The sequence below is a fragment of the Cydia strobilella genome, chromosome 13 (genome assembly GCF_947568885.1).
Source record: "Cydia strobilella chromosome 13, ilCydStro3.1, whole genome shotgun sequence".
NCBI classification, from domain to species: domain Eukaryota; kingdom Metazoa; phylum Arthropoda; class Insecta; order Lepidoptera; family Tortricidae; genus Cydia; species Cydia strobilella.
Window position 1 is genome coordinate 1,333,102 of NC_086053.1, and position 24,005 is coordinate 1,357,106.

The 24,005-nt window shown below is 38.9% G+C and overlaps 3 protein-coding genes across 3 annotated transcripts in view; 1 reads left to right on the top strand and 2 right to left on the bottom strand.

Moving 5' to 3' along the window:
- LOC134746879 (trichohyalin-like) overlaps window positions 1–24,005 on the bottom strand; it is a 34,917-nt gene that overhangs the window by 574 nt on the left and 10,338 nt on the right. The window contains exons 6-14 of the mRNA XM_063681454.1: window positions 18,198–18,319; window positions 15,102–15,245; window positions 14,097–14,196; window positions 13,687–13,897; window positions 13,545–13,654; window positions 13,369–13,476; window positions 2,589–2,672; window positions 1,717–1,854; window positions 316–411 (exon numbers count right to left, since the gene is read on the bottom strand). Coding sequence (XP_063537524.1) covers window positions 316–411; window positions 1,717–1,854; window positions 2,589–2,672; window positions 13,369–13,476; window positions 13,545–13,654; window positions 13,687–13,897; window positions 14,097–14,196; window positions 15,102–15,245; window positions 18,198–18,319 — 1,113 coding nt within the window. The remainder of the gene's footprint in view (window positions 1–315; window positions 412–1,716; window positions 1,855–2,588; window positions 2,673–13,368; window positions 13,477–13,544; window positions 13,655–13,686; window positions 13,898–14,096; window positions 14,197–15,101; window positions 15,246–18,197; window positions 18,320–24,005) is intronic.
- LOC134746488 (odorant receptor 42a-like) lies at window positions 7,188–11,591 on the top strand. The gene is made up of 5 exons (XM_063680895.1): window positions 7,188–7,966; window positions 8,631–8,730; window positions 9,308–9,409; window positions 10,128–10,283; window positions 11,467–11,591. Exons 1-5 carry the CDS (start codon window positions 7,212–7,214, stop codon window positions 11,542–11,544), a joined length of 1,191 nt encoding a protein of 396 aa, XP_063536965.1. The 5' UTR covers window positions 7,188–7,211; the 3' UTR covers window positions 11,545–11,591.
- On the bottom strand, window positions 19,083–21,840 carry LOC134746420 (uncharacterized). Its single transcript, XM_063680787.1, has one exon. It carries the CDS (start codon window positions 20,648–20,650, stop codon window positions 19,139–19,141), a length of 1,512 nt encoding a protein of 503 aa, XP_063536857.1. The 5' UTR covers window positions 20,651–21,840; the 3' UTR covers window positions 19,083–19,138.

The following is a 24,005-nucleotide window of genomic DNA, read 5'->3' on the forward strand; positions in this document are numbered from 1 at the left end:
AAAAACATTTATTGTAAAAACCTTCTACAAACAGCGCCACTTCAGTTACAAAAAAAAGAACTTACTCACTAAACACTTAAAGCAGTGTTATTGCAGTGGCTGGATACAAATTGGAAAATAATTTAAATATTAATATATTTTTACTTTTTTATTGTGGGACGTACCACATTATTATAATCTATAAACGGTTAAACCCAGTGTCAAATTGTACTGGTAACGCATGTTAACTCCAGGTTTAACGGATTAACCCTGGGTTAGTGAATGGTGCAAGTGGACCTTAAGGGTAGACTAAAGACATCGGCTGTAAGCAGTTACCTCAGCAGGTGTCCTCTGCAGACCGTTGGCGCGCCCGACCCTCTTATAGTCTGCCACCGTCTCCTCGACAGGAGACGCTGACGCAGACTGCCCCGCCTGCGCAAAACATAATTATGTCAGCGTATCAGGGCTATAACCGCGTAAATCGAACTTCGCAAATTGCGGGCATCTTTCTCTGTCCCTCTAATTAAGTCCCTTATTGGAGTAAAAGAAAAATATCCCGACAATTAGCAAATTTCGGTTTTCGCGGTGGGACTAAAAACAACACTATCATCTGATCATCAATGTAACCTGTCTTTGCAATAAAGTGAATTGTCACTTTGACCTCTCCCTTGAGTAGGGAACTATGATAGCACCCATGAGGCTGACATGTTCACCTAGTGTCCAAAGCCTCCATAAAAACCAGATAAAAAAAAAAAAAAAACCAGTGTGGACAAATGTACCATACATTCAAATGACCTACGCAAACGCCTTAAGAGGAAACAGGACGGCCGCTTCTTCATACAAACGTAGTCCCCATTTTTCCTCTCTGGATACTGACATTATGGAAAATATTTTTACATAATTTGATGTATTACAACCATAGCTATATGGCCCTACGCGATCGCGAAAATGCAGTCCCAAAAACGATTGCAGGATATCCTGTCATCTTAAACCACCTTGTTCCGATCCGACGCTTGTACGATCGTGTGGAAGGTGGTCCGCCGTATGTCCGTTAAGGATGCAGTTATAAGTGAGAGCAAGAAAGAGATATGCTGACCGGACCAAGGTCGCGATCTGGTACGCCCGTCTGTTAAGACCTTTAGATAGAGCCACGCCGTTGTGTCACCTATGCATGAGGGCTACCGCGTTTAATTTCGCCGCTAGGGAATGTAGATGGAGGTTTTTCAAAATGTCAAACGCATAGAAGTGTGGGAGGTTTCAAGCTTTTTTTATCGGGAATTTTCACTCCTTATTCATAATTGTGGTGTGTGGTTTCCCCTCTGGGTTGGAAGGTCAGATGGCAGTCGCTTTCGTAAAAACTAGTGCCTACGCCAATTCTTGGGATTAGTTGCCAAGCGGACCCCAGGCTCCCGTGAGCCGTGGCAAAATGCCGGGACAACGCGAGGAAGATGATGATTCATAATTGTGGTAAATCTTTGTCCATCTTTGATTAATCATGGTAAACAATAGATATATAGCTCAATAAATGTTATTGGTTTAAAAAAAGTTGAAATTATACAGGTTGAAAAAATGGCACATTTAGACGTTAAAATACCGTTGTGTATATTAGAACGTATTGATTTTATAAAAGTAAGCATAGAAGAATTTTGAGATCTGTTTTTCTAGACCTACATCTACAGTGGCGCCAACTGGTGAGCACAAAAGCGGTAGCCCTCATTGTCCTACAAAACACTTCACCTTGCCACCGTTCAGAGCGGGCTGCAAGCCGCTTCTCTTGCCAACAGGACCACCCACTACCTGGGGCGTAGTCTCCTCTTCTGGTTCGGGCTGCGGTGGAGGCTCGGGCTTATACCCCGGGTCTGGTATGCAGCAATCCTATAGAAATACTTGAATATGTATCATAACTATGAAACCTTAATAAAATATTTTTCTCAGAATTTAATTTTAACAACTTTAGATCAAAAACAACAAATTTATAAACCCCCGAACAATAATAACTGCTCCAACTGTTGAGTTAACGTGCATCATACTTCCTTTAAAAAAAAAGGTCGATAACTCTTTTTAAAGACATTTGCGGATATTAATTTGCAAGGAAACTGTATTTAATTTTATATGTGTAATTGTGTAGGTATCGCCGTCCCCGCGCCTTTGGGAGCAAAAAAAAAACAGACTGAAACTTTTCGGAAAGGATTAAACTGGCATATTATCTCTTGCATCAGTATCAGTAGTTCCATTGCACTAATTCAGAGAAAAGAAACAAAAAAAACTAGATTTTTACTTAAAAAAGGGCTTCCCATAAAATAATAAATGTCAAGATTCGGACTGAACCAACAGAAAAAATTACACTCCCAACGCTCTTTGTTCTGTTCAAGTCACTGAAAAAAAAGTTTATTTGAACAAAAAAATAGTAATAATCACTATTTTTTTCTAATTCCCAGGACAACAAACTTTTTTAATCGCAAGAAGTCGATTTTAGGCTTAGATACAGGTTGGCTAAAAGTTATGTGCATTCCCGTTGCCAGGGAGGTTTTGGGATTATACTGAGCAACTTTTACTATGGGACTTGTAAGGTAGTTTTTACATGGATACTGTGTTAATGTTAGTGTTACCTTGGGTCTGTAGTCGGGGAAGTGCGACTGTACCGTCTTCGACAGCTCCGGCATCGGGTACAGGCGGTACAGCGAACAGTAGCGCTGTGGGAAGAGATGCATAGTAAGTACCTAACGTATCAATCACAGGGCGGACACGCTATACATCAAAAATCACTTGCGTTTCTATGCTGAACGGCACGTCTGTACACGCGGCATGCGTAATAGTGTGTTGCTTAAAAATAGTACTGAGCGGCCGGCAAACGGCCGACAATCTGGTGTCGCGGGGCGAGGTAATTCGAATCGGGGCGGGGCGGTGCGTGGCCGTTCTGTATGATTCTGTGGTATCAATTACATTTACCGAGCGGTATTTATCTTGAAATTGCTAGCTTGTACAGAGATATTGGCGTGTGCATGGCGTTCTTGGGTATGACGGATAGCGTTCAAAAGTTTAATACACTACCAAAAAATTCAATCGATCGACCAAATGCCGCAATGTAAGTATCCATACTTTAGGGCTCTCCAATATTAACTTTAAGGAAGATTCAAAATCAATCAATAAACTCTATAACGTACAACTAATCACAGGTATTTATAATAATTATACTTACTAGGAGACTCCATTAACTGTATCGTCCAAACGAAAATATAAAACGAGAATATTTTTAATAGGTACCTTATATAGTAATCTAAAGCTCTCCATTATTAATAAAGAAAAAGGGGTTTTCCTTAATAGTCTAGTAAAAAAAAATCGCTCTCCTTCTTGATGCGACTGGCAAATTATATTACTTTTTGGGAAACCGGGTTTTTTAACCTAATTAGACCCCGTTGAATCCGAATTTGCCGGTTGCCCCATCGAAATCTTGACCGGAAGTGAGATATTCAAAAAGGCGCGAAATTCAAATTTTCTATGGGACGATATCCCTTCGCGCCTACATTTTTTAAATTTACCACCTTTTTATACTGACAAGATTTGCTTGACCAACTATAAAACGATTGATAAATGAAATATTCGCACAAATTCTAAATTAATAAATGGCTAAAACATTGAATAAAATATTTAATAAATAAATATATACCTAGTACTTATATAAAATCTATTTAATTAAAGCCCTTCAAGTACTTTTTTTTATACCACGTCGTTGACAAACAAGCATACGGCCTATGGACGTAAGCAATCACCATAGCCTACGGACGATTTTGTGACTCGGCTCACTACTGGGATTTCGTGTTTCGGTGCGGCGCTTACGACGATTTTATTTTAATCTTTAAAGGGCTTTATATTTTGAACCATGGCAGATAGTTACTCCAATTATTTCTTGCAACAATTATTATAAAAAAAAAATTTTAAAATGTGGGTCTCCCTTACAAGGAACTCATTAGGGTCGCTATGTAGGGTATTTAATAGCCGCCATCTTGAATATCTCACTACCGGTCAAGATTTCGATTGGGCAACCGGCAAATTCGGATTAAGCGGGATCAAATTAGGTTAAAAAACCAGTTTGCCAGTCGACATGGAATTTTTCAAAAATATGACCAGTCTATAACACCTGTACAAAGAAATTACAAATTACACAAAGAAATGAAACCAATTAGGTTGGTTAACAAGAAACTGCGCCATACCTTATAATTAAGGAAATATCTGGTAGCTAAATTTGTCGTTTTTTTACCAATTATGTCATTTAAAAAAAGCTATCTAATTAACACCTTCGATTAAATTACATGTTGTTGCGAGAAAAACTTTGTTCACACTTAAAAATTGTACTTTACAAGAAACCTTTTTTATGGGAAGCGAATGAAACGCTGAACTTTACACCTATATCCTGGTCAGATCTTAGAATTGATCATTTCATGATGTGGCAATCATTTCATTTTAAAGCCTGACCAGTAACATATGATCACGCGCCATGTTGCGGAATTTAATTGGAACTAATTTTTCATACTATACTGAACTGTCACCATATGAATGAGAATGACAGCGCCTTCTTTTTTTTTTTTTATGGCATCGCGCTCCTGGCGCATTCAGCCAAACGAGTAAAACGGGGAAACGGACAGCGCCTTCTTGACAATGATCATGTATTACTGGTCACTCTGGTCAGGCTTTAACCAAGTCATGTAAATGCCAAACCGAACCTAAAAATGCTCATTCTACCCTCACTCTACCGAATTTGTTGTGTAAACAGATAAAGAGAGCATTCTTTCATTGTTCTTCCTTTTTTGCGAAGATTCTAAGAATGCTTGCTCACTTCATCACACTCACGAGCGTGCCAAACGGTTTCTTCGAGGACTAGTCGAGGGACTTTTTCTATTTATTTATCCATAAGCCATAAATTGTATGTGTACATGTTGATGTTAGGCAATACAGTGAGAATCAATACAATTTTACCCAGTGAGTGTAGCTTAGCGTTGAAAAAACCGGGAAAATTTCGGGAAAATTACAAAATGGCTCGTTTTTTTCAAGTTTCTTTCGAAACAAACAATGTATTTTTCAATATACTTAATTAGGAATTTAAACAGGTAGGTTATTAAGGTTGCATGTCTAATGTGTTTGTTTATGGCATTGACACTGTCATCACTCATCAGTGGCATTGTGTGTGACGTATTTAATTTTTCTGAATAGAACTGGAAAAAACCGAAAAAAAACGAAATTTTGTAAAATTCCCGAAAAAAACATGATTTTTTCCGGAATTTTCATTCCTAGTGTAGCTACAGTACCTACATATTTACATACTTATTAACTAACAGTTTATACTATATTATTTTTATCTAAAAACCAACCATTTGGTGATAAATACCAGAATGAAACTCCTCTACGACGAAATTATTACGTCTAGGGGCTAATTGTATTGTCAAGAGCATGAGCTGCACTATGGTTGTAAATAAGTTATTTTAAATGGCATTCGTGTTATGTGGGGTCAGTTTTTTTTTCTCTATTAAAGATTATGTGTAAAAAGTTTTTATATAATGTTAACTTTAGAAAAACATTAGAAAAAAATGTGTTATGTAACTTATGTATATCGTCTAAGTATTTAAAACTACTTTTCACCAAGTCACTTTGTAAAAATAGGTTTGATTAATAAATCCCAAGCGTTTTTCTATACAGTACCGGCCAATAATATATCACCTTTGAGTGTTTTTGTATGGGGTTGTATAGAGTAAAAATATAGGTTAGTTTGTAGATTGCATGTTTTACTAGTCATTTTATACAAATATATCATGAATACTGCAATGAAATACTGTGAATTACAATAGGATACTCAGCATATTACTAAAAATCTCTACTAAAAAAATGAAGTTAGCAATACCAAAAAAACTTCTATGAAAAAACCATTATATGAGGCCAATTTTTCTCATCGCTTGTACAAAGGAATACTACTAGACTACCTAAAGTAGTGAGGTGGAAATCACTCACAAATATAAAGAAAAAGTTATACCGTAAAAACATTATTGGCCGGTACTATATACTCGTATCGATATTTCATTTTGTGTAGCCTTGTGTAGCATTTTGTATAATGAGGAGCTTTCTTCGTCTAACGTCTAACTAATAACTCAAAATATATATACCACCTTGGGTCAAACATCTTGTTGAGATGAATTAAACCAGCCTAATTACGAAATGGTTTTTTAAGACGGTTGATGAGTACCCTCGACCACCCTCTAGGTCCTACCTACTTCTATCTACAAGCGCTCCCGCGGTACTGCATTGCATGAGACTGCTGATGTCGCGAGCGTGCTTCACCGGTAATTTATGACGAGAAGGCGCAGTTTAAAAAAAAATATCAAAAAAATATAGTGGACATTTATACAAAATGATGTGTAAGAGCAGTTTAAGCAAATGTTGTAGATTGTTTTAGTATCAAAATTAAGTCGAAATTAAGTGACAATTTTCAAAGAAAATGTCACTTGTTTTGAAATAATTTCTGGAGAAAATTTATTTCGTCTAACTTTTATTTACACAACTTCAAAGTCACAATAACAAAAATGTAGTGTATTAAAGTTAAAGTACAGGATATCTGTAATACACAATTACAATTTTTAGCATTCCAAACTTTACGAAATTACAAATAGGAGCTTAAAAATCAGTGCTTTACGCGCGTTTACCTAAATGTCCATCAGAAAAAAAATCATTACTAATTTAGTGAGTCTGTTTTCAAATTTTTTTTCTTATAGAATGGAAGATAAGAAGATGTGCTAATTGAAATCAGTACTTGTAATTTCTATTAGTTAACAAAAAGTGTAAAATTTCACCGACGAAATCTATAAATTTTATATTTTTGCGACTCAAATCGTTACCGCCCTCTTAACATAAAAAAAATGTTTGATCTCAATACAAACTTTCAAACCCTTTTTACCGCCTTAGGGAATGAATTTTCAAAAAGGCTGAAATTAGTTTTCTTGTTTTGAATAAAATAACTTTTTACAAAGTTTTCAATACTTAGTCCAACCTGGTGTGCAAATTATAGATAGAATAAGTCATATATATAGATAGAATATGTAGGTAAGTAAAAACGCAGACCACATTTTAAAAAGAAACATTACAATTTGAAAGCGCCTTTACATTACACTAATTAGGTACACTAGACTGTCTTATACACCTACTTCTAGTAAACCCTTCAGAAGCAAAGAACCTACTTATTCGTCACTATGTCGACCAAGCAGTCAGACAGTTTCACTCAAAACAGATTTTTCTGGACCGTCTTTGGCCTATGGCCCGGGAAAATACCTAACAAATATTACAAATACTTCTCTCTTACCTATCTAATCATTACCTTCGTCACTTACAATGCCCTTTTGACGATAAACCTCTATTACACGCCGCCCAGAATCGACTTACTTATTCGAGAAATCGTTTTTTTCTTCAACGAAATAGCAGTCGCATTCAAAGTGTCTATGGTGATTTTTAAACGGAAGAAAATCGCAGCCATATTTGATATGCTCGATTGCGACGAATTTCAAGGAAACGATGATATTGGCAGAGAGATTGTTAGAAAGCACAACGATTATTACAAAAAATACTTGACGAGTTTTACTCTTCTGTGCAACATAACATATTTTTTTCTAGTGTTTTCTCCTGTATTTACATTTGTAATTTATGAAAACACTTTGGAACTGCCTGTGTGCAAGTATTATTTTCTTTCTGATGAAACAAGAAATGACTATATTTATTTGATTTTTGTATACCAATCATTTGGTATGTACAGTCATATGATGTACAACGTAAATATTGATACTTTTATCGCTGGTTACATTATATTGGCAATAGCACAAATTAAGGTGCTTCAACATGATTTGGAAAATTTGAAAGTAGATAAGTCTGACGATGGCAGCGGTAAATTGCTGGATCTAAAACAGCAGCAGAAATTGCGTAAAATTATTCATCACTACGGATTTATTTTAGAGTAAGTTAGGTTGATTAACGATTGCCGATTCTAAATACACATAAAAATAGGCATGTGATTATTTGTGCAACTAAAAAACAGATCATTTTTGCTTTGAATGCTAATTTTGAGCCCTGAGCAAGCTAAAGATTCTATAAGTTAGACTATTGAGTGCAACGAGGAACTCAAAACACGAGATGTAACATGTACACCCCAGGCAACAACGAAACAACGTTGTTTTCTTTAATATCTCATGTTTCTATCTTTGCTGTATATATTTGTAAACTAAGACTTACATTAGGCAAACCCAAAAGATTAAAAATACACGCTTAATATCAAAACATCCTAAAATATTGTCAAAAAGCTAAAAAAAGTAGGAAAAAGTTACATAATTATACCTACCCTTTAATTACATGACAAAATGTTGAATTGGCAACTATCACAGCCAGAGTAATTGCTTTTAAAATGTTCTATTATTATTTTTACCAAATTGCTAATGAGTAGTATAAAATCCATCGCTTAAAAGATCATACTTTTCTATTGAAATACTCGTACAAGCTTGTTTCCATACTTTTGGCCTGGGGTGTAAATAACTTTGGTCGTCATCTTACGAGTATAGTCACAGCAAAAATACTTTTCTCTGAGAACGGCCGTTTAGTTAGGCACTTGTTGCCCCTTGTTTCAGGTACTGCAAGGAGTTTCAGGACGTGATCAGTGGGCCTATGTTCGTTCAGTACGGGATCGGGTCCTCCATAATTTGCGTCTCAATATGCCGATTTCTTCTGGTGAGAAACTAATACTCATGAAAAATCTTTAAATTTAAAATTTATTTATAACACACATCTGTTTTAGAAAACAAATGTGGTTTTGAGACTTTTGAATTTGAAGAAAGGTTCTTTTTAATAAATAAATCAATTTATGTATACACGGTGGCTGAAGAATAAGTGCATTCCCGTTGCCAGGGAGGTTTTGGGACTATACTGAGTAATTTTTACTATGGGACCAACCCCGGTATCGCGAAAAAGTTTTGGTTGTTTCATACATTTTGCCTGGTCCATTTTCTATGGGAGGGTAAAAAAATTTTTTGCGATTTCGTGGTTGGTCCCATAGTAAAAGTTACTCAGTATAATCCCAAAACCTCCCTGGCAACGGGAATGCACTTATTTTTTAGCCACCCTGTATATATAATTATCGTTCCATTCAAACGCGATTAAGTTTTTGTAAACCAATTCCACCTGTCAAATAACCTTTATACTGTACCCTATGAGTTTGTATATGTTACTCGAAATAAAAATGATTGATTTATTTATTTTATTATTATTATACTATATGTGCCCACTACTAACATCTACCTTACCTTAGCCAGCAACATTGGAGACCTACACGTTCACGGTGACTTACTTCCTGTCCCTCCACATGGAGATACTCGCCCCGGCTTGGCTAGGCACTCAGCTTAAATACGAGGTAAACTATTTAGGTGGAACGGAACCATACACAGAAATAAATATACCATAGAAGACGCAAATGCATCTACTTCGCGTGTCCGAACCCCGAACAAGCGTCGAGGTTGACCGTCGCTCTTTACAGTCAACGCGCGTCAGTTGTTGCAGCCGGACGTCCGTGAAAATTTAAAAAATGCTTCGTTGCATCAGCCCAAAAATTGCGAGCACCCAAAGGCAAAAACATATTTCCTATCACAGATAAGTAATTTTAAAATTATATTATGCGTAAATTTTGTATGAAAAAGTCGGCACGCTTGGTTTCAATACAAATCGTGGCATTTGCGTCATCTAGCGTATATATTAAATCTGTGGAACCACAGTGGTTCCACACTATTCGTAGTCATGCCTTAAGAAGGGTGGTAGAGAGGATTATTTAAATATATTGAACTGGATTACACCTCTATCTATTTAGGTATAGTAACATTAGTAACTCGTGTACCTATTTGTTCAAGGAAAGCGTCATTTAATGAAGCGGAACTGCTGATGAGAACACAACGACATTAAATAACGGCTTTGTTTTAACAGTCATTTCTTTTTTCATTAAAGGTTTAAAAGCGTCGTACGATTGCCCCAAACCCTCTGTTAAAACATTCGCAATTTTTTTATGGAAACTATCATACATAGTTCCTGTTTGTAGTTGATCAGTCTGTCAAGTTAGTTCCCTGTGTCTTTGGTTTTAGAGTCACGAGTTAATGACAGCAGCGTACAAGAGCGAATGGTTGCCGCGCTCGGAGCGCTACAAGAGATCTCTCAAGCTCTTCGTGGAGCGAGTGAAGAATCCCATCATAATTACTGGACTGAAGATGTTCCCGCTGTCACTGCCCACTTACATATCGGTAATAAGTTCCCTATGTATTTTTCAACCCTGCTTTGGTCACGAGTAGGGAATGCAAATCGGTTATAACCGTAACCGAAATAATAGGATATAACCTATTATTTTGTCAAAAATTCATAACCGATTATTAGAAACTCGAATAACCGGTTATGGTTATTTTCGGTTATTTATTTATGACTTACTATGAATTGATCTTCTAATGATTACAAAATCCTGCCTTTTTTTTAGTTGTGACGCCTGTGGCTTTAACTTGTCATTCGTGAACTTTAGTAACGAAATATACCTACCTAATTTACTTGCCTTATTTATGAAATACATATTTTGATTGAATATTGTACCACGTTCATAATTTCAATTCTACCATATTTTAAAATAAGCGTACCTAACCGATTATCGGTTATTTTTCGGGTACCTACACGAATCGACACGACACGAGTTGCGAATTACCTATTCGCACGTATAAAGTTTCACAGTACCCTTTAAATTTTCGACATAGGCACGGAAACTGCTTATTCCCAAGTACCACCAATATGTAATACTGTAACCTCGCGCACTGTATTGACTCTGCATTCAATGCTCGCTCAGTACACAGATGCCGACATGTTCGCTAATAGTTTAGCATACTTATGCAATACTGCTAGACATTTTCTAAATTCTAAATATTGTAATTAAATTGATTGTAATGAATTGTAGGTACATTTTATCTTTCTTGAAATTTTATAAACTTAACATTGTAATTATTTGACTGAATTTGTAAATATCTTTCTTGACATTTTATCTGTTTGCATGTTTTTTTTTGTAATTTTCCTGACATTTATATATCTACTGTTCTAGGGTGTAAGTGAATTGGTGTAGTACTGTAAGCTTGCACTGTATTAAATAAACAATAAACAGTTATTTTCGTGGTCCAAGGGGCTAAGTGTTCAATACAAATTCAAATAAAACCGGCCAAGTGCGAGTCCGAGGGTTCCGTACTTTTTAGTATTTGTTGTTATAGCGGCAACAGAAATACATCATCTGTGAAAATTTCAACTGTCTAGCTATCACGGTTCATGAGATACAGCCTGGTGACAGACAGACAGACGGACAGCGGAGTCTTAGTAATAGGGTCCCGTTTTTACCCTTTGGGTACGGAACCCTAAAAGTAATCTCATAACATTGTAAGACTGTTTTACTTTTTCCAGATAATGAAAACTGCTTATTCCTGCTTCACATTGATTCGAATTCTCCAGAACCGACAAGAATTGGAGGCAAGAACATAAAATATATGTTATGTAATTGAATTGTGACGTTTTCAACCAAAAGTTACCACATTGTCGCTTGTTGATAAGGTTGATTTCTAATTGAAGCTATATGGAAATAGCGCCTTACTGGCAAGCGACAATAAGTACCCTTTTGGTTGAAAATGGCACAATTTATGTTGTTTATGTACCGTACCTACTTACTCATCAAATAATTTTACGGTTTAGTCTCACTTGTTTGTGTATGTCTTAATATCTCACAACAGTTAAAATTCGATTACTTACTCATCAACCAATTGTACTTAATGGAGAAAAAAATTAAAGAGATCATTGTTTATTAGTAGTTTCTTTGCTGATAAATACCTTTACCTACGGTTTTCCCTGTCAGTTATTGTTACATACAGAGTGGAAAAAGTTTATGGGCCCTGGAGGGAAAGTGCCTTAAAACCTTAAGTTAGTTCATTTTACTTAAAGGAAACATTCTTTTTTTTTAAGTAATAAACATAACTGCATTCTATTTTTTTTTTAATTCGCTTAGTCTCGCCCGGGAATCGAACCGACAAAAAAAATATTCGCTATTTTATTCCACCAGTCGATACAGTTCATGTCAATGTTTACATTTTTTTAATTTTAAGTCGGTACGATTCCCGGGCGAGACAAGCGAATATTAAAAAATCTGAATGCAGTTTTGCTTCTTTAAAAAAATAAAAGAATGCTTCCTTGAAGTAAAATGAGCTAACTTAATGGCACCTCTACACGATGGCCCAGCCTAGGCCAGTCTAAGGGACGCAGCTATGCGGTGGAATGGATAGCAATATCACTTGCTCCCTCTAACGCATAAATGCGTCCCTTGGACTGGCCTACGCTGGGCCATCGTGTAGAGGAGCCATAAGGTTTTAAGGTACTTTCCCTCCAGAGCCCATAATTTTTTGCCACACTGTATAACTATATATAGTAAGGTGAAATGCTGATTGATTGTACTAGACGTGTACATATTTAGACAAATTCGTGCAATAGAATTTGTCAGCTAATATAGATGGCGTTGTACATTATGCGATACCACAAGAGTCACATAACATACGGTAAGAAAGATTTTTCTTTACACTTAACATATACATCACAATATCACCATATATTTCATGTTAACCATTTTTTTTGTACAATAAAGTAAGTAAGTAAGTAAATATTCTTTATTGCACCAAAATTATACATTTTACATACATGTAAAACTACAAAGAAATATTTAAAGAAAAATAGAACCAGGTAACAACAGGCGGTCTTATCGCTAAAAAGCGATCTCTTCCAGACAACCTTTGGGTAGCAGGAAATGTAGAACTCATACAAAAGTCAACAGGTAGTGCAAAGAGCTAAATATGGAGACTATTAAACACAAACACACATACTACAATTACTACTTATACATATAAGTATTAAAACAAAACCTAACACACAAATAAATATACAATACAATATATATATATATATATATATATATATATATATATATATATATATATATATAATATATATTTATACAAGCATATATACAATATATAAAATGGCAACTTAAGGCAGAGATAGAAAGTATAGTTTTAGCTGATTTTATAAAGTGATTTATTTTGAATAAAGTGATTTATTGTACAAAAAAAAACTAGTAATATGTACGTACATCAAGAGCCTTGCGCAGCGCGTAGTCGGGCCTATGATGGCGCCGCGCCTCGGCCAGCAGCTCCTGCGCGTGCGCGAACAGCCTGTTGTCCGCGTCGCGTAGCTTCCTCTCTGCGACTCGATATAGAAGGAGCAAGAGATACTGCTAAACTCGAGCCTTCTAGGCTGGGTACGTACATCAAGAGCCTTGCGCAGCGCGTAGTCGGGCCTGTGATGTCGCCGCGCCTCGGCCAGCAGCTCCTGCGCGTGCGCGAACAGCCTGTTGTCCGCGTCGCGTAGCTTCCTCTCTGCGACTCGATATAGAAGGAGCAAGAGATACTGCTAAACTCGAGCCTTCTAGGCTGGGTACGTACATCAAGAGCCTTGCGCAGCGCGTAGTCGGGCCTATGATGGCGCCGCGCCTCGGCCAGCAGCTCCTGCGCGTGCGCGAACAGCCTGTTGTCCGCGTCGCGTAGCTTCCTCTCTGCGACTCGATATAGAAGGAGCAAGAGATACTGCTAAACTCGAGCCTTCTAGGCTGGGTACGTACATCAAGAGCCTTGCGCAGCGCGTAGTCGGGCCTGTGATGTCGCCGCGCCTCGGCCAGCAGCTCCTGCGCGTGCGCGAACAGCCTGTTGTCCGCGTCGCGTAGCTTCCTCTCGGCCAGCTCGCCGTAGAAGTAGCGGGTTTCGGCTCGCTCGCGCGCATCGCGCTCATCTCGCTCTTTCTGGAATTCAATGTCATTTATATCACCTGCATCAAAATATTTGGGTTATAACCCTTGCAAATATAGTCTACTTTCCGTATGAATTTTTTCATGGCGTTTGCCCTCGATTAAGTGTTAAAATTCTATATTAAAAATGCAATTTTGCGTTGGCCCCCTCTTATTTAAGTACAACATAAGGCAGAAATTGTATGTGACTCACCCAAAGCCTGAGCGTCTCCTCTCTGAACTCTTTTATCTTGCGCGCCTTCTCCTGACGTAGTTTCTCCTGGAAGTCTTCGTACAGCTCTTGATTCTTGAACCTTGAAAATAAATATAAATTACTTGCTTGTATTTTTTTAAAGTTTTGAAACAAATTCTGTATCTATAGTTTGTCAAAGGACTGTTTCATTTCAAACATAGACAGAGAGAATCATACTATCTTTGTCTTACACTAGTAGGTACTGTGGGTACTAGCACCCAAAAGAAAGGGATGAGTATAATTTTCCTGGTTGTTACTGACTGATAAATTAGTTTGACCAACTATATTTTGTATTTGTAGACTACAAGGAGAACGGCTGGAAATGCTGAAATGGCAACTGTCAAAGGTTTGCAGAGATGGCGCCATCATAGCTTGCCCCTTTTTCTGAGATTTGGCTTAAAGGGCTGGCATCCAGGGCACTTAAAAAACAAAAATTTTACACAATTCTGGGGATTGACAGGGCAAACTATGCTGGCGCCATCTGCTGATTATTTCGACCGGCCAAACCCATTCTTGGGTTTTCGAATTGTTATACGTCTTTAGGCGTTTTACACGTTGGAATTGTGCCCAGTAAAAAAACGCAAATACAACCATAGGTACCTGTATGGGCTCCATTGTCACCATGCTAGGTGAGGTCATTCACGTGGGTTGGGTCACTCTACTGGTGACACTTGACAGACATTTCATTTATAAGGGTCGTTCACGTGTAATGGGTCACTAAACTTCTTCCGGTCACTCAGCGATGCTGAGTCACTAACCGGTTCATCATCTCCCACTGCCGCCACGTGTTGAACTCGTGCAGCCGGCGCGCTTCGTCCTCGTCGGCGAGGAACTTGTCTTGAACGTGTCGTTCATATTTAAAGCTCCATTGTCACCGTTTCTACGTCAGTTCACTCATTGTGGGTCACTCACGTTGGTTAGGTCACTCACGTGGGTCGGCTAACTCGCCTCTGATGAGACACTCACCGGTTCATCATCTCCCACTGGCGCTGGGTATTAAACTCGTGCAGGCGGCGCGCCTCGTCTGCAAGGAACTTGTCTTGAACCTCCTGTTTTTCTCGTTTGAAGCGCGCCTCTTTCTCTCTGTCCTTGCGTAGTCTTGTCTCAGCGCTGATGACACAAAATAAAATACATTAGATTCTAGATACATCCATTTATTTATGGTATTTATACTGTTGTTAGTTAAAAAAAATATGGAAGACTTACTTCCACCCAACAGCTGCTAGGCGCCAGGATCGAGTACTAATACTATAGTATAACATAACCAAAGTAGGTTTTAAATTCAAAACTGCAAAAATGGCCCAGAGTCAAATAGGAGGATATTATGGCATTATAGACGCTGGCTAAAAAATAATGTGCATTCCCGTTGTCAGGGAGGTTTTGGGATTATACTGAGCAACTTTTACTATCCCCGAAATCGCGAAAAAAAATTTGGCTGGTCCATTTTCTATGGGAGGGTAATTTTTTTTTCGCGATTTCGTGGTTGGTGTCATAGTAAAACTTGCTCAGTATAATCCCAAAACCTCCCTGGCAAAGGGAAGGCACTTATTTTTTTGCCACCCTGTATACCATTTTTGGACTATACTTCGTTTCATTAGCATTAGAAAGAACTTTGCAGATGTAAGCTTGTTTCGAATTGGGCCCTTTTAGCTATTATTTTCCATGCTACATTACATTAGATAATTCCATTATTGTTATTATCCAATTAAATAGCCTGATAAAAACTACATGCTTACTTCTGTGGAATCCAATCTAAAACAAACGAAGTGTAGCTCTCCCTCTATTATTGAAAAGATACCAAATATATAAAGGCATAGTTGTACAAAATACCTATACATATTATTATGATGAATAAGGTTTAAAATTACAAAAGAAACACAGCTTAAATAAAACGAAAAGTAGCAAATATATTTTAATAATCAGCATAATTACATTTTCAAAAAATATTGTTAACTGCATGCATAGTTATTATCCAAGGTAATATTTTTCGTCAAAATCTTTCCATTCGTTTTGAGATCTCAGCACATGTTCAATAACATTCTTCACTGACAAATGTGGATAATCTGTAATTAGATCTTGTATTATGGATCTCTTAAACATACCTACTCCAAGTATATTTTTCGTCAAAATCTTTCCATTCATTTTGAGATCTCAGCACATGTTCAACAACATTTTGCAATGACAAATGTGGATAATCTGTAATTAGATCTTGTATTATGGATCTCTTAAACCCACCTACTCCAAGTGTAATAATATATTGACGGTCCCTCATACCCTGGCTTGGTTTTCCCGAATACAAAATACCTGAACACAGCCTTTTTATAATAGGATGGTCTTCTGCAGGCCCAGGAACAACTTCTATAACCGGAAGCACACTAGCACTCTGGTACTTTTCTATAGTTTCTTTCAATGCAGCATTTAGCAAGCAGATCTGATTAGCACTGAAATAAGTTGGGGATATCTGGACAATCTCTTGTTCCCTGATGATACTTGCAGGCCCTACAGCTTCTTCATCTTTCCATGTTGTTACTTTATTGATAGATTCTTTTATTTCACTTATAACAGACATCACTTGCTTGAAGTCACTGTCCAGATGACTGATCTGTTTGGTGCTAAAATCAGTTGGAGATTTTGATGAAGCCTGATTACAAATTGGAGTTTCTTTGTCTAATATTTTTATTGCATCTGCAGTCTCAGAATCTTCTGAAGTTGCCTTTGTTGTAGTCTCCCTTAACAACTCTTTTATTTCACTTACATCATACATAATTTGTTTCAAGTGTCCGGCCAGATTGGTCATCTGTTCCACGCTTAAAGTTGGAGATATCTGGACAATATTTTGCTTGTATGCTTCATTTTCGTCTATTATTTCTATCACCTCATTGGAAATCAATTCTTCATCTTTACCTGATGCATTAATCCAATCATTATTTTTATTATCATCATTGCAATTACATCCCCCTTCTATTTCAGGCGGATTTTGATTTGTTTCTTTGCATTCGGCAGATTTCTTCGGTTGGTTTTCCAGGTCGGCCATTTTGTCAAGCGCAGGTTTGTAGGCCAGGACAGCCAAGTCATTCAAATTGATTTCAGTCTCGTCATTTCCAAATAGTAACTTATTGTTTTTTAAAACTAGTTGTTCGAGCCTTTCCAAAGTTAATTGCTGCCGGTCTACCTTATTGTCTAACTCTGTCATTTTTTCAGACATGATATTAAACTTTTCATTTATATTTCTGTGTATGACATGCAAGTTTCTCATATAATCCTTTTGATCAGTTATATCTCGTTGGAGCTGTTTTAATACTTCTACCATAATATTAGCAGCCATTCTATTAGTATTACTTGTTTCTTGGCAAGAAATATCAAGTTACTTACTTTGAGTTTCTTAGATTTTTGCTAGATTTAACTGACTCGTTCTCGTGCGTTCTATACAACTCTCGCACTACACCACTTCTATTTACTACTCAGTATTCGTTTAATTTATAATAATCACAAACGATTGAGATTCATGGATTCAATTCGATACAGCCGTGGTAGGTAGGTAGTAGTAGAAATAGGAATTGAAATGAAATTTATCTAAATTGTGGGGTTGGGAAATTTTTAAAACCGCCATCTAACGATGTTGTCAGTGTAAAATTAAAGTAAGTGCGTTCAAAAAATTAGTTTTTTTAATACGGATTATTTGGATACTATAATACCATCTATGTTTGCAAATATAGGCTCATTGCGCTGGTTTCCGTCCATACTCTAGAGCCTAGTTTCCATCCACTTGAGGGATTAGCAAATACTATATTTCATTTTTAATTTGCTGCTTGCGAAACAGACGCCCATGGCCATGGCGATGACGGTGGCTTGGCATGGCTCATCGTTAAGGCCCTCCACACTCATGCGCGAACCACGGCGCGAAGCCGCGAACGCGAGTGTGGAACTTACATGACCTTGTCTGTGACGGTAGCCTCCAAACTGGCTTGCTCCTTGTCCGCGCGCGCGGACTCGCTGCTCTGCAAGCGCTTGCTGTTCAGCTCCAACACGCGCTGCTCGTCGCTGGCCTAATGGTCAACTCACATGGCTTCCTTCTCTCTGACGGCGGCCTCCAGACTGGCTTGCTCCTTGTCCGCGCGCGCGGACTCCCCGCTCTGCAAGCGCTTGCTGTTCAGCTCCAGCACGCGCAGCTGCTCGTCGCGGGCCTGAAAGTCATAAACAACCTATATAATCATTGCAAACTACGAGAATCAGAAATAATCTCAGAATAATGACTAAAGCATAGAAGTCGGGCAAAAATGCTTCGCAAATATGTATACCCGTACTTTACTTCCTTACGAATTAGATAATGTGCCGAAAAGAGATGCATATATGCTTGTTATTTCTCATTTACGTACGGTGTCATAAGCTCAGAATAATGACTAAAGCATAGAAGTCGGGCAAAAATGCTTCGCAAATATGTATACCCGTACTTTACTTCCTTACGAATTAGATAATGTGCCGAAAAGAGATGCATATATGCTTGTTATTTCTCATTTACGTACGGTGTCATAAGTTTGATAATTTGCTAGGGATGTGACTGTGTCGACTTTTTATATCGATAAATTATGCATAAGTTTATGTGCCGTGTAAAAGAATAATCACGAAATTGGCAAATTGATAATAGTCTGTGTTAGCGCCTATTTGCGCTGTTTAAATAATACAAGGTATCACTTGAGAATTACCATTTTAATGGGTTTTATTACAATGTACAATAACTATATGTATAGGTTCTATGTCTAGGACACGCGCGTTTATCGTGGTGGTTAGATTGCAAGAGAGGGATGAGCTCGCAGCGATGCCCGAAGATGCGTCGTATGTGTGAAACTCTGGCGCTAGCATCGCGCTTTCTGGTTGGACGCCGATCCCGCCGTCTATGTTGGCATCTTGGGGCTGCAGGGCTACGTTTCCACACATCATTGGTTGGCGCTGCTAGCGGTGTTGCCACAGCGCTAACATACTCCGGGGCGCTGAAAGACTCTCTTTCAGGACTCTCCCTGTTGGACAGGCAGCGGGCATATTCGGTTGAGTGCTCGCTTGACTATTCCCCTAGCTGTATTGATGTCTGCTACGCGCGGCACGCCATCCTTTCCATTATACAGCTTGACGACTCTGCCCATGCGCCATAGCAAAGGCGGCAAGCCTTCCTCCTTGACTAGTACGAGCTCTCCGAGCTGTAGATCGCGTTGCCTCTCGCGCCACTTGTATCGCTGTTGCTGTAGGGACACGTACTCGGCCGACCAGCGCTTCCAGAAGTGTTGCCGCAGCTGCTCTAGCCTCAGGTAGCGGTCCAGGCGGTTTGGGTTCCGGTCTTGCAGTGGCGGAGCCGGCAGCGACGTGAGCGGCCTAAAAATGAGAAAGTGCCCGGGAGTAAGGGGGTAAAAGTCATTAGGGGAGGGGGAGAGTGGACAGAGAGGCCTACTGTTCAAAATTGCCTCCACTTGGCTAAAGAGAGACGAAAGTTCCTCAAAGGTAAGGTGTGTGTTGCCCAAAACTCGTTTGAGATGAAATTTGGCGCTTTTAATACCTGCCTCTGCGTAGCCATTAAAGTTAGGGGCGTAAGCTGGCGCGAATTTAAATCTTATACCCTGACCAGCTGCAAAATTAGATATATTGTTTTCATGTAGCTTAAAAAAATCATTTATTTCTTTGGCTGCAGCTACAAAGTTTCTACCATTATCACAAAACAGCTCCGCAGGTTTGCCGCGCCTGGCGATAAATCTGCGGAGTGCCAGCACAAATGCGTCCTTAGACAAGTCGCTAACAGCTTCCAAATGAACACATTTATATCTTAAGCATATAAATAGACACATATAACATTTAGTGATCTTACATCCACGTCCACGGCGATCAGTTATTAAATAAGGACCGACTAAGTCTACAGCTGTTGACGTGAATGGAAAATCAGCCTTTATGCGTTGCGCTGGTAAATTGCCCATTATATTTTTTAAAGTTTGGCCAGCGATTCTTTTACAAGTGACACAATTGTGGGCCGTGCTCCTTGCTAGGTTTCTGCCCCCAACCGGCCATATCAAGTCCCGTACTGAGCATAGCAATAGCTGTGGTCCTGCATGTAGGAGACGTATGTGTTCATGTGTAAAGATGAGTTTGGTTAGTGTGTGTTTAGCACGTAATAACATGGGATGCTTCTGTTCGTAACTACAATCTGAAGCATCTAGCCTTCCCCCGACTCTCAAGAGACCTTGTGAGTCCATAAATGGGTTTAGTGTTATAATGTGTGATCTACGACTCAACCTGTGACCCATGCGCATCGTTTCAAGCTCGGAAGCAAATGACTGCTTTTGTGCAATTTTAACTAAAGTATGTAAAGAGTCTGTAAGCTCTTGTGGCGATAGTGAGCCGGTTAGTTTAGGCATGCTAGGCTTACAGTTATTTATGAAACGGAGCACATAAGCCATAGTATGTTGTATCCTTTTATATTTTGAAAATCTATTAAAATCTATGACAGATGGTTCGTCGCCTGTGCTTGTAAGCATAGACGTTACCTTGATTTCAGGCAAGACCTCCGGTTCTACAGACTTTAGCTTTGGCCACTCATTTTCAGGCTTTAATAGAAACTCGGGGCCCCCCCACCACAGAGCGTTTCCAGAGACATGCTGTGGATCTACACCACGTGTTGCAAGATCGCTTGGATTTTCTTTTGTAGGTACATGTCTCCAGGTAGCTCCGGGAGTGAGACTGTCTATAGCGGCTACTCGGTTTGCTACAAAAGTTTTAAGTTTGGATCTGTCTGTCTTTAGCCAAGCCAGGCAGCAGCTAGAGTCAGTCCAGAATATAGTGCGCGAGACAGGACGTCTCCAGGCCTTTACAACGGCTGCATACGTTTGTGCTGCTAACAAGCACCCGGCCAATTCCAGACGCGGTATACTTGTACGCCGGATTGGAGCTATTCTGTCCCGCGCACACAGCAGGTGGACTTGTTGTTCACCCGAGTCAGAAATAGTTTTTACATAAATGCATGCTGCGTATGCAGTCTCTGCTGCGTCAGAAAAGCAATGTAGCTCTATTGTGGAAGGTGACTCACACAATACATATCTAGGTATACTAAGTGCTTTAATGTGATTCAAATTTTTAATAAATCGGGACCAGCTTCGCTGTATTTCAGGAGAAACTGGCTCGTCCCAAGATTTGCCTTCTTTCCACAAAGTTTGAATCAATATTTTAGGTTTGACTGTGCATAGGCTTAATAGCCCTAAGGGATCAAATACTTGAAATGTTTTAGACAAAATTGTTCTCTTTGTAACTGTTTCATCAGATTGATCATTTTTAATTGAAAAATTTAATATATCTTGGCTGGGTTGCCACCCTAGTCCAAGTGTTTGACAAGCTTGACTCAAAGCTAGATGATCATCTTGATTAATGTACTCCGACTTTAATAACGCGTTTGAATTCGAACGGTATTTACGCAAATTAAAGCAACCAGAGGCTAAAACCTGTGATACGCCAGCCTGTATTTGAAGCAGCTCTGATTCAGAGTCTGCACCAGTTAATAAGTCATCACAGTAAAAATCATTTTGTATAATGGTCCTAACCAAAGGATCCTTGCTCTCAGCCCCTAGCTGCCACAAACAACGAGCCGCTAGCCAGCTCGCTGACGCAAAACCGTATGTAACAGTATTTAAAGTGAGAGAGCGTATAGGTAGGTGCTCGTCTTCGCGCCATAGGATCACTTGTAGGTTTCTGTCCATTTCATTCATTAAATTTTGCCTGTACTGTTTTTCTATGTCACCAGAGAGCACATACCTGTACTGACGGAATCTAAGCAATATCTCAAACAGGGTATTTTGTATATTTGGTCCTACCAGCTGGATATCATTGATGGAATAACCAGAGGAGGTTGGGCAACTAGCGTTGAACACAGTTCTCAAGCGAGTAGATTCACTCTCCTTCATCACAGGGTGATGAGGGAGGTGATTGGCTTTGTAACATTGCTCAGACTCCGACAGATGCCCTAAATCTCTATATTCATTTATAAAATCAACGTACATTGATTTAAGCTCAGGTTGTTTACTGAAACGCTTTTCTAAGTTAAACAAGCGCTTCTTAGCTATGTTGAACGTGTTGCCTAGGCAGTCTGGTGTGTCTTTTAAAGGCAAACGCACTACAAATCTGCCGTCAGGTTGGCGGTAGGTATTTTCAACAAAATGTTTTTCTATAGGGTGAGATTCGAACTCACGCCCATTTTTGATGGAGTCGGCCTCTGGCGGCAGCTAGTCTGTCTCCCAAAACTTAGTCATCTGGGCCGACAGATCAGCTAAGCAAAGATGGCTACGTGTGGTCAGCGAATTTACATGTGTAGTGGCTCCCTGTACGGGTCCAGCTACAAGCCACCCAAGTTTGGATGGGATTAGGTAGGTGCGCTTGCTCGTTGGCATTGTCTTAGCAGCACCTGTTACAATGGCCCAAAACGTTTCTACACCCAAAAGCATATCAATTTGGGATGGGACATTAAAGGTTGGGTCAGCAAGCTGCATAGAAGCAGGTAAGTTAAGGTGACTAACGTCAACATATTTGATTGGGAAGCGATCAGTTATTTGGTCTAAAACTAGAAAGTCAAGATTGGCATTGAAATCGCTTAATTTAGATTTAATATGAGCTGCACAAAGTACAGGCTTATAGGTCAGAGGTGTATTTCCTATTCCTGTAACATTTGAGGCAGTTAGAGGCTGAAGATCAAGTTGCAAGCGTTGTCTTAATGCTTCAGTAAGATAATTAGACTGTGAGCAACTATCTAAGAGACACTTCACAGTCTCTTTTTTATTGTTGAAAGGGTTAACTATTTCAATTAGAGCTGTTGAAAGCAATGCTTCGCTATTGGTAAGCAAAGTGTTAGCAGTGAAGGTGCGTGACACCTCTCCACTGTCAGTGGTTAGTATAGTGGAGGAGCAGGCTACATCAACCCTATCACTATTGGTAGACTGAACTGCCTGTTCTATGTTAGCTCCGCTAGAGGTAGTGTTTGTTTGTGTGGTGTGTAGGTATGTATTATGTCTCTTTCTACATACGCGACAGCCATTTAACTTGCATGCACGGGTCTCGTGGTCCGGTCGGAGGCAGACATGGCACAGCTTCAGAGCGGACGCCAGCGACCAGCGCTCGTCGACTGACATTTTTCTAAAGGTTGGGCAGTCGTACACTCTGTGATCTCCATGGCATATGACGCACGGCCTACCCTTGTTGTCACTTTGTTTCTCTGAAATCATGAAGGTTTTTATGTTTTTATCATGTTTAAATGAAGTTTTATTACCCACAGGCTCAGGCCTGTGGTTAGCTTGTTTGTCCCGCTTAGAGCGGTATAGGTTTTCTAAAATATCTGCACGATTCTTTAAAAATTCCCTAAAATCTTCAAGTGTGGGCCACTCCTTAAGAGTGTTTCTATGCTCTTCCCATTTTGAGTTAGTATTGGTGTCTAATTTTGCAGATAACAAATGAACTAACATTGTATCCCAATGCTCCGTCGGTTGTCCCAATGTTTTAAGGGCACGGAGGTTCTTAATAACATGATCGCTTAAAAATCTTAATGATTTATCAGATTCTCGCTGTATGGGCTCTAAATTAAATAAAGCATTCAAGTGGTTAGTAATTAGTTGCCTTTTGTTACTGAACCTGTTGCACAACAATTTCCAGGCTTCAGTGTAGTTGACAGCGGAGACTTCAAGATTTGCTATGACCCTCGAAGCTTCTGATAATGAAATTTATGAATAGGCTTGATGTGCTCATTATTGTGAATTAAAGATTCATAAAGGTCTTTAAATTCCATCCATTTGTAATAAGATCCGTCAAATTTAGAGATTTTAATTTGAGGGAGCTTGAAGCCGAGATGCTCCGAGT

Coding starts and splice junctions, on each gene's coding strand:
- LOC134746488 (XM_063680895.1), top strand. CDS start 7,212: ATGTCGACCAAGCAGTCAGACAGTTTCACTCAAAACAGATTTTTCTGG. Junction 8,731..9,307: donor CAATATGCCGATTTCTTCTG/GTGAGAAACTAA, acceptor ACCTTACCTTAG/CCAGCAACATTGGAGACCTA. Junction 10,284..11,466: donor CACTGCCCACTTACATATCG/GTAATAAGTTCC, acceptor TACTTTTTCCAG/ATAATGAAAACTGCTTATTC.
- LOC134746420 (XM_063680787.1), bottom strand. CDS start 20,650: ATGCTTACAAGCACAGGCGACGAACCATCTGTCATAGATTTTAATAGA.